We start from the raw sequence: 13854 nt of genomic DNA on the forward strand, positions 1-13854 counted from the left end.
TCTGGTTGTGCTCTGTTGTCCATCCTCGTCACCAGTGTTAGGTTGTGGGTGAACATATCAGACGACACAGCGATTCTTCAAACAGCTCTTGTTTATTCACAGGCCAGGACAGAACTGAACTGAAGGGTTCAGTCAGCCTGCTTATACAGAGCTCCAGTACAATGTAACTGTAACAATTTTCTAAAACTATCCAATCACTAAACGTCACTTTCAATCCCTTATTTGCATAACTATCTACAGTATCCCCCTGCTGGCCCAGGGTGAAAACTTCAGTACATAACAGTGTTCTCATTTTGTATTTTTATGTTGTGAACGGCCCTGTGATCTTTGGAGAAAGGGTGGCTTACTAATAATACTACTAGAAATAGTAACGTGAGACCTGCCACATTTTTTTTTTTTTTGCTGTGTAGTTCTCAGTACCTACCAGTAAATGCTCCTTTTAAGGGTTCCAAACTTAACTCTCCTCACTATACTCCATTCCATCACCCCTGTTTTCTATTTTTGTTTTCCAACTGATACTAAACAGCCAGTGACTACTGAGCATGCTCAGTCCTCATGGGCTTGTTTGTGGGCGGGTTTCCCCCACATATCTTTAAAATGCATTATTTAATACATTTGGGGTTCCCCAAATCATACTGACACCTCCGCTTGTTTCACAGTAGCTCTGTTTTGGCCCATTTCAGTTGGTACTCAGCACCCTAGTTCACTATTAAAGGGAGTGATTAAATTCTTTGGAGTCTGATTTTTAAAAAAAAACAACAACTCCAAGTGGGAGGTAGTGCCATTTTAAAATAAACATTTCCACATCTCACATCAGAGACTTCTTTTAAGATGGTGCCCACTTCATCATGTGCATGTTTCGCCTAAAAACAAAGGAATGATCCTGTTTTCTTAAGAAGTGTTGTTTTTATTCACATACAAATCCTCACAGATTTAATCTACTGTATTCTAATTAATGACTAGAAAGTATGTTTGCCATTTCATCACAGTCAACTGATCTGTAAAATACAGTAAATAAGAATGACAAGGGCTCGTCTCTGCAGGTACACTGATTCTAAGAGCAACCTGAAAGACAGCAAACAGACCTCACCCTTCACTGATCTGAAGGAAACAACCTTTATTGTGAACTGGTCTACAATGCAAAACTTTCAGGGAAAGCATATCAACACTTTATGCAAAATATGAAATCCATTGTCCTCACTTCCTATTGGCATGTTATATTTATCTCGTGGCTTTAGAATTCAATAAATATTTCAGTCACCGAGAAATAAACTCTAGATGACACCTTGTTCCACAGTCTGCAACTGAAACATGTTGCTAAGGAAATGAGCAGAAGTGGAGAAAGTTTTACTTGGTTTTGTTAGGATGTAGTGATTTTTTTTAAAAAAATACTAATTTCATGCAGTTAAAGTGTAAGAACTTAATTTGTATTTTGTGTCTGTTTCTGGGTTAGGAATCTAAATAAAACAGATGTTTAAAAGGTTCACTATTTTGCGAAGACACCAATCTCTAAAGTTAGTCCACATATGCTTGAGTTCAGCCAAACAGAAGAAAATGTGAAGGGAAAACAAAAACTCAAGAGTCATTTACAATTTATATCTTTCACTTTGAAGTCTGTTGCTAGAATCACATGAGAACATGCTGAAGCCAAAGCAAACTAATATATCATCAGTATATTCTACTGGCATAGCTGGTTCTGTCAGGGGATTTCGCTATGAGCAGAAGGCTGTTCTCCCTCCATTTCCTATCCAAAAGTATGACTGTGAATGCTTCTTGCAGTCTAAGAATGACTAATTTGCATTATGCTTGGAAACTTCCAGTGCAGTGCAGTCTTAAGCATACAGTATTTAAGCAGAAGTCAGTCCCACACAGTTCTATGGGGTTTTCTCACTTGCAAGTTTAGTAAGGATTTCCCTGCTACGAAAAACAAAGCAACAATTAGATAAAACAATGCCAAGTGACATAAACATTCAAGTCTTGGAGAAATAGTGAAGGAAGTACCAGTAAAGAAAAGAACATTTATGTAGATGTCACACTCCAGGTACCACTTTTCTTTAGAAGGTAGCAAGTTCCAAAACAAAGCATGTAAAGAAACCAGTATCCATGATGCATGACTACAGCTGGTATTTAACTGATAATGCCTGAAGGAAAATATGCCATATATCACTTTAGACATGGAATGACACCAGAGATAGTAAACACAGAAGCATAGTTACTGTCAATAAAAAAACTACTGATGCTAGTCCAAAACAACAGGGAGTCATTTACAGAGAGTGAAATTCTCACAGTATAAATGATGCAATTTTGATTATAGACACTGACGGCAGGAAAGTAGGCATGAAGCTGAAATGCACTTTTCAAAAGTAAAAGTACAGCTGATTATTATTTTTAGTCCCTACAGATTAACGGTTAAGGTGGCAAAGTGTAAGCAGCAATAACCATTTGTGGCTGTTCTTGTGGCTCTTCTGAAAAGCACACAAGTCATTCCACTGATTTCACCGGCACAATGCCGAACAGAAACCAGTATTTACAGCTAGACTAAATATTTGATGCCTTTCTGTAATACCGGGAACAAGGTCTGTTGTCCAAAGGAATTAATAAATAAAGGCAGCCTCACTATGACAAAGGAGAGAAGCCACAATAAAAAAATGCACCTGTGCCACGTGAATTCCTATACAAGTGTACAATTACACATTAGAGGGAGATATCAATCTGCCCTTATGTGCCTCTGTAACAACAGAACTTGAATGGATGAGGGCCAATAAACTGAAGCTCAATCCAGATAAGGCAGAGATAGAGAATGGTTTGGCTACCTGGGTAAATAATGTTCAACTAATTATGGGTGGGGTTGCACTCCCTTTGAAGGTACAAGCTTGTAGATTCAGGAATGTGGGTGTCTGCATCTATTACTGTCACTGGAGGTACAAGTGGCTGCTATGGCACAGAGCATCGTCTATCAGCTATCTGGATTTTGATATCCTGGCTTCAGTTGTCTATGCTAAGGCTTTTCAGACACTGCAGCTGGTGCAGAATTCAGCAGCCTAATTCTAACAAGGATCAGGTAGTCTAAATGTATACCAGTTCTGGCTCAGATGCGTTGACATCCGCTATTCGAAGTGCTGTTTTAGCTATAGAACCCTAAACAGCTCAAGACTCCAGTACTTTACAGATCATCTCTTCCAGTATGAAGCTGTCCAGAACCTTAGGTTGTCATTGGAGGACCTTCCCCTGCTCCCAGAAAAGGACTGTGGTTCCGAGACTAGGAAATGCTTTTTCCGGGGAGATATTACAGTATTTACAGTGACAGGCCATGACTTTCCTTTACTCTGAAGCATTTGGTTATTATTTTCTCTCTCCTTCTGCTTGATTATTTTTGTCAGTTCACTGTTTTAATAATTGGCAAAGTGGTGCAATTGGGGAAGGAGGGGTGGGAGTTAGTTTATGATCACTTCTAGTTTTTTTACTCTGTGTTACTGTGTGCAATGTTTATATTTTACTAAATAAATCATAATAATTTTATAAGAACTGTAGCTTACTGACACTGTGTTGCCTTCTTATTCCTTGTACTCAGATCAGCCTGGACTGCTATCATGGCCCAGACACAATTATATGATTTCAATTGCAATGCTTGAATTGTCCTGCAGCAGCTGAATGCTTGCTCCACTGCTAATTGTTTTGTTAAGGTCTGATCATGTTCAAAGCATTTGGGGGAACGGGTTTGCTTAAAAACAATCAGCTATCCGTGCAGGGTTGTCATTTGAAGCCTTTTATTCATCAATCCCTGCCTACAAGACAGCTTTTTTAAAAAAGATCTTTTAAACAGGTAAACAGAATGCTTACACTTAAGCAAACATGCTGTAGCAGCTCCCTATTAACTAGAGATCAATGCTGGAGAATAGCAGAATGAGAGTGATGGGGCGGTGGATCAACTCATGATAACAGCCGCGAATAAATGAAGGATTAAGATATCAGATTCAGAGACAGATCACAGTCAGAAGAAAATGCTGCTGATTAATAAATGCATGTACATTACTTTACATCAGGGATGGAGAACGCAGATGTTATCAGGACATGCTGGCTGCAGGGCCACAGGTCCTGCTTTAGATTGTACTCCACCTCTTTTCCACCTCTACATTGCAGAGATGTTCACCCCACTTCTAATTATTTTTACTAAAATCCCCTGGAATGAAGAGGCTGTGCAATGAAAAGGAATTTAGAGATCTCTGTGTAATATGCTAAAAAACCATTCTGACAGCTTATCAGAGGAGAAAAGTTGGGGGGGGGTGAGAATGAGGTTCCCCAAACAACCTCTTTTAGCATACAAATGTTGGACAACATGGTCTCTTGCCACATGGAAGATGTTCTACTTGTCATATGAAACCAGCTTCTTGAGCAGAAAAGAAAGGTGGGGCTTGTTATGGCTCTAGGTGTAACTTCAAAAATTGGAAAACAGGAGGAGGGGCTGTCCTGTGGTCATCTAGTTTTAGCATTTTAGCATGCCTTTAAAGGCATTTTGGAGCAGCACACAAGAAAATCTCACCCCTCCAGAACAACACACATTTCCCAAAGTACCGTATTTACTTAAAAGCACAAGCCTTCAAGCCAAAACAAGCTACACCAACGTGATGGATTACATTTCTAGCAGGGCTGCCTAGAGGATGTTTTGCAGGTGTCCCTTGCTCTGAACTGGTGACAGTGAGATATTTATTCATCCTTGTGGAGTGACCATAAGCCCCCAGTCCTTTCAGTGGTCTGTGGCTTGACTTAACAGTGCACTGCTGTTTACTCTTACTCAGACTAAGTTCCGCTGTGTTCAATGGAGCTAACTCCCAGACACTTGTATATAGGATGTAGTATTGTTCATTTTTTAAAACTTGGGGCAGAAACCAACAGACTAAAGAGCCAACGTGAAATGCTTCACTAAGTTCAGTTAAAAGCATAAAAGATCCCAAAACATCCAAGTGACTATCAACATCAAAAACCTTGCACTGAATGGAAAAGCTTTACAATGCTTCAAAAAGTCGCTCAGGGCAGTTTCAGGCTCTGACAAGTTGCTAGATGGAGAAAGTTCTAATGTGTTTTGGTAGAGCACACATATGGTATTTGTAAAAAGGGCATCCTCCATTAACCCTAGAGAGCACTTTAGGATATTATGGTCAGAGACTTTGATCGTAGGAAAAAAATCAGCACAAAACAAGATGTTCCAGAACAACCCCAAATATTTGTTCAGTCTATGAAACTATCCCCAAAGCACCAACGGAATTCAGCACAGCCTCTTTGCACCAATGTCACCAAAGCTTATGTCAAAGCAAGGTGCAGCAACTTACATGAGCAAGAAAGGGAGACTATTGTGAAGTAACATTTGACTTAAGATGGAAAAAGATTTGCCTGTAAACTTTTGAGCACTGTTCTTATTTTTGTAAAAGTGTTGCATTTTAAATATGAAAAGATCCATCTGTTTTATATTAAGTGCATAGGGTTTCAGTAGTATGGTAGTGAGCATGCCAAACAAGCAAACCATTTCCACAGAAAAGGATAGTATTCCTTGCCAGATGCATTTCTTAAACATTAGAATCATACTTCAAGGGTCATGTAGTCCAACTGTCCGCCAATGAGCGAAATCCCCTGCTACAGTGGCCACTCAGTCTCTAACTTTGTACTGTAATAGGTATTTTCCTACCACCCAGTTGTGTTTCCTACCACCTCCTACTACTCCAAATTCTATGTATTCAAGAGATAGTGAAAAAAACTGCATTTGAAAAGGCAGAACACATCAAAAGTTCTCAGATAAGTGGGCATTTAATATAAATAAATAAGTTCTAAATAAATTACACAACCTGGCTCCCAAGTAAGTAAAGCAGAGCGCAGCACCCAGAGAGGCATGGTGATGAAGTAAATTTGTAGATTAAGTCTAAGTTTAGTAATATAACCATTTAATGTTTATACACTGCCAGAAGCATGCAGGTTTTGCAAAGAACACAGAGGGGCCAAGAGTATGGTTCCTGCCTAGGAGGTTTCAGGTCTACATTTTTGGAAGCTCTCCAGCAAGCGGCACACCGTGCTGCACACTCTGTACACTTCACCAACTAATAGTCATATCTCACAGAAGCATCTCACATCTGAACTCTATAGTTCTTCTGGTCCCTCAGCTTAGTTCAGTACGAGAGAAGTATCGGTGAGGTCCTATATATATTTCCATTTCACAACAAACAAGGTCTTATAAATCTTTCGCCTTTCACACAGTGGATTAGATTCTCATAGAGAGACATACTGTGCGGAGAAGGGCCATAAAGAAAAGCAACTGTCTTACCATCCTGGCTGTAAGTACAGCAGTGTAATTAAAGGAGTTAATGAGTACTAATCCCTACTGTATGATCTTTGGTATGTGCTCACCTAATCCCTTTACCCAGAGTTTTGACTACAGTTCAGCTACCTAATCATCTGAGTAGCCCTAACGCAGCTTTCACCAACATGGTGCCCTCCAGATGTTCTTAACTACTTGCACTGGCTGAGGCTAATGGGTGCTGCAGTCCAGAACATCTGGGAGGGTCACCTAGTTGGCGAAGGCTGTCCTAGTCCCTCTGAAACCACAGTACAGAAGGAAGTGCCTTCGAGCATGCACAGAGTGCTTCCCCCACACCAATAATTCAACCGACCGCCATACATCTTAGATGAGGAGTGAACTTTTTTCAAGACCCCCTCAAACCCTGGCACTTCACTTCAGAAGGTGGAGGCCCTTTATTTTTAAGGAAATAATTCGAGTCCTTGAAGGAACAACAGAGAGAGAGAGATCCCGAGCCCCTTCTGGGTGTAGACGCGTGTCCCTCACTCACCGGGACCTCTGGAGCTCGAAGGCGCTGGTGCCCGCAGGGCCTTGCTCGAGGCAGCAATAGTTCTGCGGGACGGCTCTGGCGAAGGAGACGGGCAGGATTCCCTGAGTGAAAGAGTTGAGGCGACCTCTTGCGCCGCCCGCCGAGGGGGTCCCGCAGGAGCCCAGGAAGGCGGCGGCGGCGACAGGCACCTGCACGGGAGCGAAGGCATCTTCGTCCTCATCCTCGTCCTCTTCCTGCTGCTGCTGCTGCCCAGCCGCCCTCGAGGGGCTCGTGAGCCTGGCGCCGCCGCCGCTGCAGGAGGCGCTGGGGTAAGCCTGCGGGGCGACGGGCTGGAAAGCGCCCAGGCTGTGGCGAGTCCTAGCGCTGCCGTTGCTGCAGGCTGCTGCTGCAGAAGCCACCCTCGCGGCCGCCAGTGCTGCAGCGCCGACGCCGCTCTGCTCGCCGCCGCCTCCTCCTCCGACGCCGCCCTCGTCGTCTTGCGGCACGGCGGGCCGCCCGTCCAGCGAGATGTTGGTGAGGAAAGAGAGCGCTGCCTGCCTGCGCCGGGGGTCCATGCGCGGCGGCGGCGGCGGCGGCTTCCTCAGGCAGGGCTCCAGCTGCTGGTGGAATGTGCCGCCGCCGCCGCCACCGTTGTTGGCACGAACTGGGCTGCTGCTGCCGCTGTTGGCGGCGGCAGGAGCAGCCGCCGCCGCCATTGTCTGTCGCGCCCGCCCGCCGCCGCCGCTGCCTCTCCCGCCCTCGGAGTGGGCAAGAGTGATAATCGCCGCGATAGGCACGAGCTCTCAGGCGGCGGGCGGAGGGTCAGCACCCGGCGGCAGGGCGGTGGAGTCGCAGCCGCGCAGCGGAGGGGAGTCGGGGCAGGCATGGCATGTTTCCCTCCTTCCTCTCGGCTGCCTGCATGGACAGCGCGCCCGACTTTGTACAGCAGCCTCCTCCTCCTCCTCTTCCTTCCCTCGCGTCCTTTTGCTCCAGCCTTTTTCTCTCTCCCTCCCTCCTTGGCCAAAGTTATTGGCTTTTATAGGTAACACTCGCCCCGCCAAGCGCTCGGCGCAACAACACAGCAATCACGTGTGGAAAACAGAAAGCAGGGAAGAAAAACAAAAGCTCCGGCCTGGAGGAGGAGGAGGAGGATAAAAGGGGGAGGAGGAAGAAGAAAGGAGGAGGAGGAGGAGGAGGCTGAGTCCAAGTCTAAGGAAGCGCCTTCAACCTTTCTTTTTTTCTCTCTTCCCCCCCCCCTCTCACCCGCTGCTTGTTTGGTGGGAGGAGAAGTAGGGAAGGTGGAGTCTGCCTGTGTTGTGCCACAGCACATGGCCTTGAGGAGGTTACATTAGCAGGAATAAAAAGGGCGGGCTCCTAGGAGTTAATGGGGTGTAGAAACTCGTGGATTCCTTGCAGGCCTCAGGGGGCCCTTCGGGAACAAGAGTGTGCGTGGCTCATTTCCCTCCCCGAGATTGTTGAGGTCAAGTTGCAGCTGCTCGTTTGACCACTAATTATGAGGGTTCCTGAAGATCCACCCCCAACCTGAAGGCTCTGGTCCCAGTTAATAAACACCCTATACAGAAGGTGCTGGGTGTTCTCTCTTTAGAAATGATTGCAGTGTTTCCCAAAGTGTGGTACGTGAAAGGGTTTCAAAGAGTACACAGCATTATTTATTTATTTTACTCTACTACATAATGTTTAGATAAAATAGTAGTATTATAACTACCCCCAAATTTTATGAGAGAATGAGAAAGGGTACTCTTCTAAGAGTAAAATCTCAAAAGGGGTACTAGATTATTATAATTTTGGGAAACGCGGCTCTTTTGAATTGCTAAGGGAAGGCTCCAAATCAAATGCTTGTCGCTATTGAAAAGTTGATCCAGCCCAATGGAAGGATTAGCTGTATATAATTTAAGAGCTCACTTCAATAAACTTTTTTTAAATAGAAAAAAGGAATACAGGGAAATATCTTTTTTTATCATATGAGAGCTGTTTCAGGTTTCTTGCATTAGCTCAGACCATCATTTTTTTGTATAATATTTTTACTAATTTCCACAAAATCATTTTGATGGGTTTCCTTACCCTGCCCTGCTGCTTTCTGTTTCCCTGGGAGTTAGGAGAAAATGACTAAAGAGGCCACATTCTCTTAACTGCACAGTATTATCATTATTATTTATATTTCTTACTCACCCTTCACCATAAGGTCACAGGACAAATTACAACAGTGTTAAAACAACAACAAGAAACACAGTTAACAATTTACAATCTAATGAATAGGTTGGTTATAAGTATATATCTCAAGTGCCAAAGGCCAGGAAAAAGCCTTGTGTCTTTAGCAAATCACAAAAGCTATATAATGGAGGTGCCAGACGCATCTCTGTGTGGAGGGAATTCTGCAGTTTAGCAGGTGCTACAGAAAATGCTCTCTTTCAGGCTGCCATCCCCAGAACTTCTGATAGCAGCTGATTTATACTGTTTAGACTGCTTTTTTCAGTAGTATGTGAAATCCACAACTTGCCAGTCTACTATTAGAAAAAACAGACAATTGGCTGTGTGTCAAAATCTTTGCCAAATCCCTCTCTGTGGTATCGGTTGTAGTTCAGTGGCAAGAGCATGTGCTTTACATGTAGAAATCTAGATGGATTATTGGTCTGACTCATTAAAAGGCAGCTTTTTGTGTTTGTTTTTCCATGTGTTCTTATAGGAAGGAAATGATTTGTAGGCAGAATGACTCCTCAGTGCAAATCTGCAACAAGTTGGCTGGTTGGCACATTCTGGGATGGTCCATAGCTGTCAACTTACAGGTTTGAAAATAAGGGACCAGCAGCCAAAATAAGGGACCTGCAGCCTCACCTGTTCCAGGCACTCCAGTCTTCCTGTCCTCCTGCAGTCTGGTCAAACTCATGCTGGGTAGCTTCGAGAACACTGTCCAACCAACTTTGTAACCAGAGGTTCAACTGACTAGAATCTGAATCACATGCACCACCAGGCCTATGCAGCCTCAACTTAAGATGGCTCCCCGGCCTGGCTTTGCACTGCAAAGTTTGCAGCAGCACGTGCAACAAAATGGCGTCCAGCATTCAAAAACCCCCTCAGCTTGCATTAACTAGCCACACACAAGGTATGCAAGCTCCACCCCCCAGTCATTCTTAGACTTCTTATTGGGTGAGCAACACAGCCAAGCAACACAGTTGGAGCCTCCCTCCTCCCTGGCCGGCAGGGAGGGAGGGAGAGGAGCTGCTTCCTTTGAAATTTAAGGGACATCATTTAAGGGACTTTTAAGGGACATCCATCAATAAGGGACAGCAGCAGGACATGGCACTGGAATAAGGGACTGTCCCTTCAAATAAGGGACACTTGACAGCTATGTGATGGTCACAGCTATCAACTGGTACTTTGGCAATTGGTTGATATTTGAAATACATCAGAAGTTGCCACACAGTCAACAGCATTTACCCACTTAGCAGTACTGAGTGAGGTAATATCTATTTATTTCTTTATATAAGAAAATCGTACTCCTTACCATATCACCGAAACACAATCTTAATGTCACTTGTCTCATGGACAGACCATCCATGCTTCCATTTCTCACAGTATGAGGGAGGTTGTTGAGAACTCCAGGCAAGCTGTCATTTGTGTGGTAATGTATGCTGTATTTTGAACATTCTTTCTTGTCTCTCTGCAGCCTCCCACACCTTCCTGCAGACAGCTTTTAATGATACACTTTAATGGATTAGCTTTATTCTTTTAAAGTGTAATACTTTGCTCATATCACATACCCCAGGTATCTAGCATGAAGAGCATGCCAAAGACGACAATTCTGTTGTGCTTGGCAAGGGCTTTTGATAATTTAGCATACATCTCTGAAGATCACCTGTGTAGCAAAAGTGATTAATATTCTGCTCTGATTTCTAATCTTTGTTTTGGTCTACAAATAACTCTTTTTTTGCAGCTGGAACTCGCTGGAACTCAGTTCTGGCACCTCTCAGGTGGACACCATTGCTACTCTAAGAGCTGTTTCTAGTGAATTCTGGCACCTCTTTTTGTACAAAAATAGCACTGGATCTACACTGTATGATGTCAAAATTGTAGAGTAGATCCGGTGCATTGGAAAAGAGGACAGGTACAAATGGGTGTTCTGCAGTAATTGATTTGCATTGCCTCGCTCCCTTATACCCTTACCTCCTTTCACTCAGCAATTTCCACATTCCAAAAGGAATTGTTAACAAGGCTGTGTAACCCTCACCCACATGCTACCATTCCCCCAAATTTCAGCTCCATCTGATAACCAACATGTTTCTCTCACATGTTTCTGTTACCACAGAAATATAGAGCCTTAACTTTTTCTAGCTTCCAGTTTTTGGTATCTTTGTGAAGCTGTGATACCTTCTGGATACAAAACTAAAACCTTTGTAATTGTATTTTCACACCCCTTGAGTGCTATTATATCCAAGTTCTGCTTCTTGTGGGCTTCTCGTGGACCGGTTGGCCCCTGTGAGCAGTGGCATAGCGTGGGGGGTGCAGGGGGGCCGGCCGCACCGGGCGCAACATCTGGGGGTTAGGGTTAGGGGGCGCAAATCCACGGGTTGGGCACAAATTACTTGCCTTGCCCCGGGTGCTGACAACCCACGCTACGCCACTGCCTGTGAGAAATGACTGCTGGACTAAATGGGCCTTTGGTATTGTGCAGCAGGACGCTTCTAGTGCTATATCATCATGTCCTTTTTTTGAACTAGATATTCCATTCATTTAATATTCTGCTTGTCATCACAATCTCACAAAGATGTCAATAACATTTTTAATCTACTGTTCCTTTAGTCATGGCCTCAGAAGCAAGTGAATTCTCTCTAGGGCCGTTGACACGCTGAAAATTGGTTACCTACATAAAGGTCTAAGAAGCTTAAAATTCAATGTTTCGGGTTGATTAAAATTTAACATCAAAATCCAAAATGAGGCAACTGACTAAGCTTTCTTCTAAAATCTTAGCATGTTAAGAGTCTGCAGTTTGATTCCCATTGGTACTAAACTGGACTGGGAAAGAACAGCTTGACAATACGTGGAACATGCTGATAACTACAAATGAAATAACTCCTTAGATGCCAGACTTAGCTCAGTGGTGGAACACAGACATTACATGCTAAAGGCTGAAGGTTTAGCCACTGGCATCTCCAGGTAGGTTGAAAAAGACTCCACCAATCAATGTAGGGCCCATCCACACACAGTCTATACATACATTGTGAACCCCTTGTACTGTCTTTAATTCTCCCTTGTCCATTCAGTGTTCTTCTCCCAACTATGGCTGGCCCACATTTTTTCTTCCCGGAATCCAAAGATTTCCCATGCAGACAATGTGACTCTCCCTCTCCTATTTGGATTTTCAAGTCCACATTAAGCTGTGGTATGGGCAGACCCATAGGCAGTGCTAAACTAGATGAACCAATGTTCTGACCCAGTTTAAGGCAGGTTCCTGTGCAAGCTGACATGGAAGGAATCATTCTTTCCTGGAACAGTTACAGAGCAGAAGCAACTCACTCAAGCATGCCTGTGATTTTCTTTTAACTGCAGGATAACTGCTCTGGAAGATTAGGAAACCTTAAATGCACTTGTAAAATATTCTGTCCACAATTGACAAGCTATAATTCTGTTTTTATTTTTTGCTGTCTAATAACCATGCTGTTTGAACTTAGTCAACAATTCAGTTATACACACATATGTGTATGCTATAACTCATAAGGTCATCAGTAACTCACGAGGTGTAAGTAAAGTAACACTTTATTCAAAGAAACAAAACAGGTCAGGCCTAGTGAGCACAATTCTTCCCAGTATGTCTTGCCCCAATGAGACAGTTGCGAGGACTGAAAGTCCCTGCCTTCCCCCTGCTCTTGAAGGCTCCTCCTCCCCTGGTTCATTCCCAAGCAATCTGAGGCTCCTTCATCCTGTCTGCTTCTGCTCTGCCCTCTTCATACCCCTGTGGGTTCTGGGAGACTGGGGGTGGGGGTGGGGAGCTGATCACAGCAGCAGGAGGAAACTCCCTGGCTTCTTCCGCAGTCTGCCTGATCTCTGCCTCTTGGCCCCCCTCCTCTCCAGCCTCTGCTTCTGCCTCTGATTCCGAACTGCCCTCTGCCACAGCCTCTTCCTGCTCACTAAACCCTGTTACCTCTTCAGCTTTGAACACCTCCTTCTCCCAGTCTGTTCCCTCTTCTCCCTCTGACCACTCATTGTCATTCCACTATCGCTCCCCTGGCTTTGAGCCTTCTTCCCTTGGATGTTCTCCAGCTAGTGCCTCCCACCACTCCTCTGCATCTAGACAGTCCATGACATCAACTCCCTACCACAAAAAAAAAAAGAATTGAACTGAGGTCTCACCTTCAGTGCACAATTAACCCATGTAACCTAGAAGCAATGCTTGTCAAGTATAATCAGGTGGTTCACTTCTCCCTTTCAAGGAATGCAGCCGTGCAAACACACCCTGTTACATCATCCAGCCCTTATGTAACTAATTGATAAAATCTTGAACAAAAACATACACTGTGTGCAAAGTCACATTGCAAAGCACAGTATCACAATTTGAGATGGAATGTCTATTTTATTTTAGTGTGATTTGAATTCGCATGTTTATGTTTGCAGTTAGGCTGCTTTTGGAAAAGTAGATAGACCGTGTTTGGATTGTTGGGGTAAAGTTTGTTATTGAAATAATAATGCCCTCTTCCATATATTTATGTATATGGCTAAATATTGCCATGCATGCTTCTCACATTACTTCTTTCTCTACAGTTGGAATGAGCAAATGTGGTCAGCTTGTGCTATGCAAACATGAAATCAAACCTCATGCTGCCTTGCAATGGAATGATCCATTTTAAAATATCTTTATGTTTAACGGTAAGCAGGGAAGAAATAATCCTATCCTTTGTGTGTCTGTCAGGCATATGTACTTATCCTACTGCAGTGTTTATGCTATCTTACTTGAAGTTGCATGCATGTTTGGTTAAATAAATATATCTCTTTTGGTATCACAATCAACAGAGAGTCTTGTGGCACCTTA

General features: G+C 43.7%; 1 protein-coding gene across 2 annotated transcripts in view; it reads right to left on the reverse strand.

The window, feature by feature from the left end:
* CABLES1 (Cdk5 and Abl enzyme substrate 1) overlaps window positions 1-8170 on the reverse strand; it is a 51496-nt gene extending 43326 nt beyond the window's left edge. For both annotated transcript variants that reach the window (XM_081918088.1, XM_081918087.1), the window contains exon 1: window positions 6834-8170. In XM_081918088.1, the coding sequence (XP_081774214.1) occupies window positions 6834-7528 (695 nt within the window). In that variant the 5' untranslated portion in view covers window positions 7529-8170. The remainder of the gene's footprint in view (window positions 1-6833) is intronic.
* Between the last annotated feature and the right edge of the window lie 5684 nt (window positions 8171-13854).

The sequence above is a fragment of the Podarcis melisellensis genome (assembly GCF_964234715.1).
Source record: "Podarcis melisellensis genome assembly, chromosome: 7".
Classification (NCBI taxonomy): domain Eukaryota; kingdom Metazoa; phylum Chordata; class Lepidosauria; order Squamata; family Lacertidae; genus Podarcis; species Podarcis melisellensis.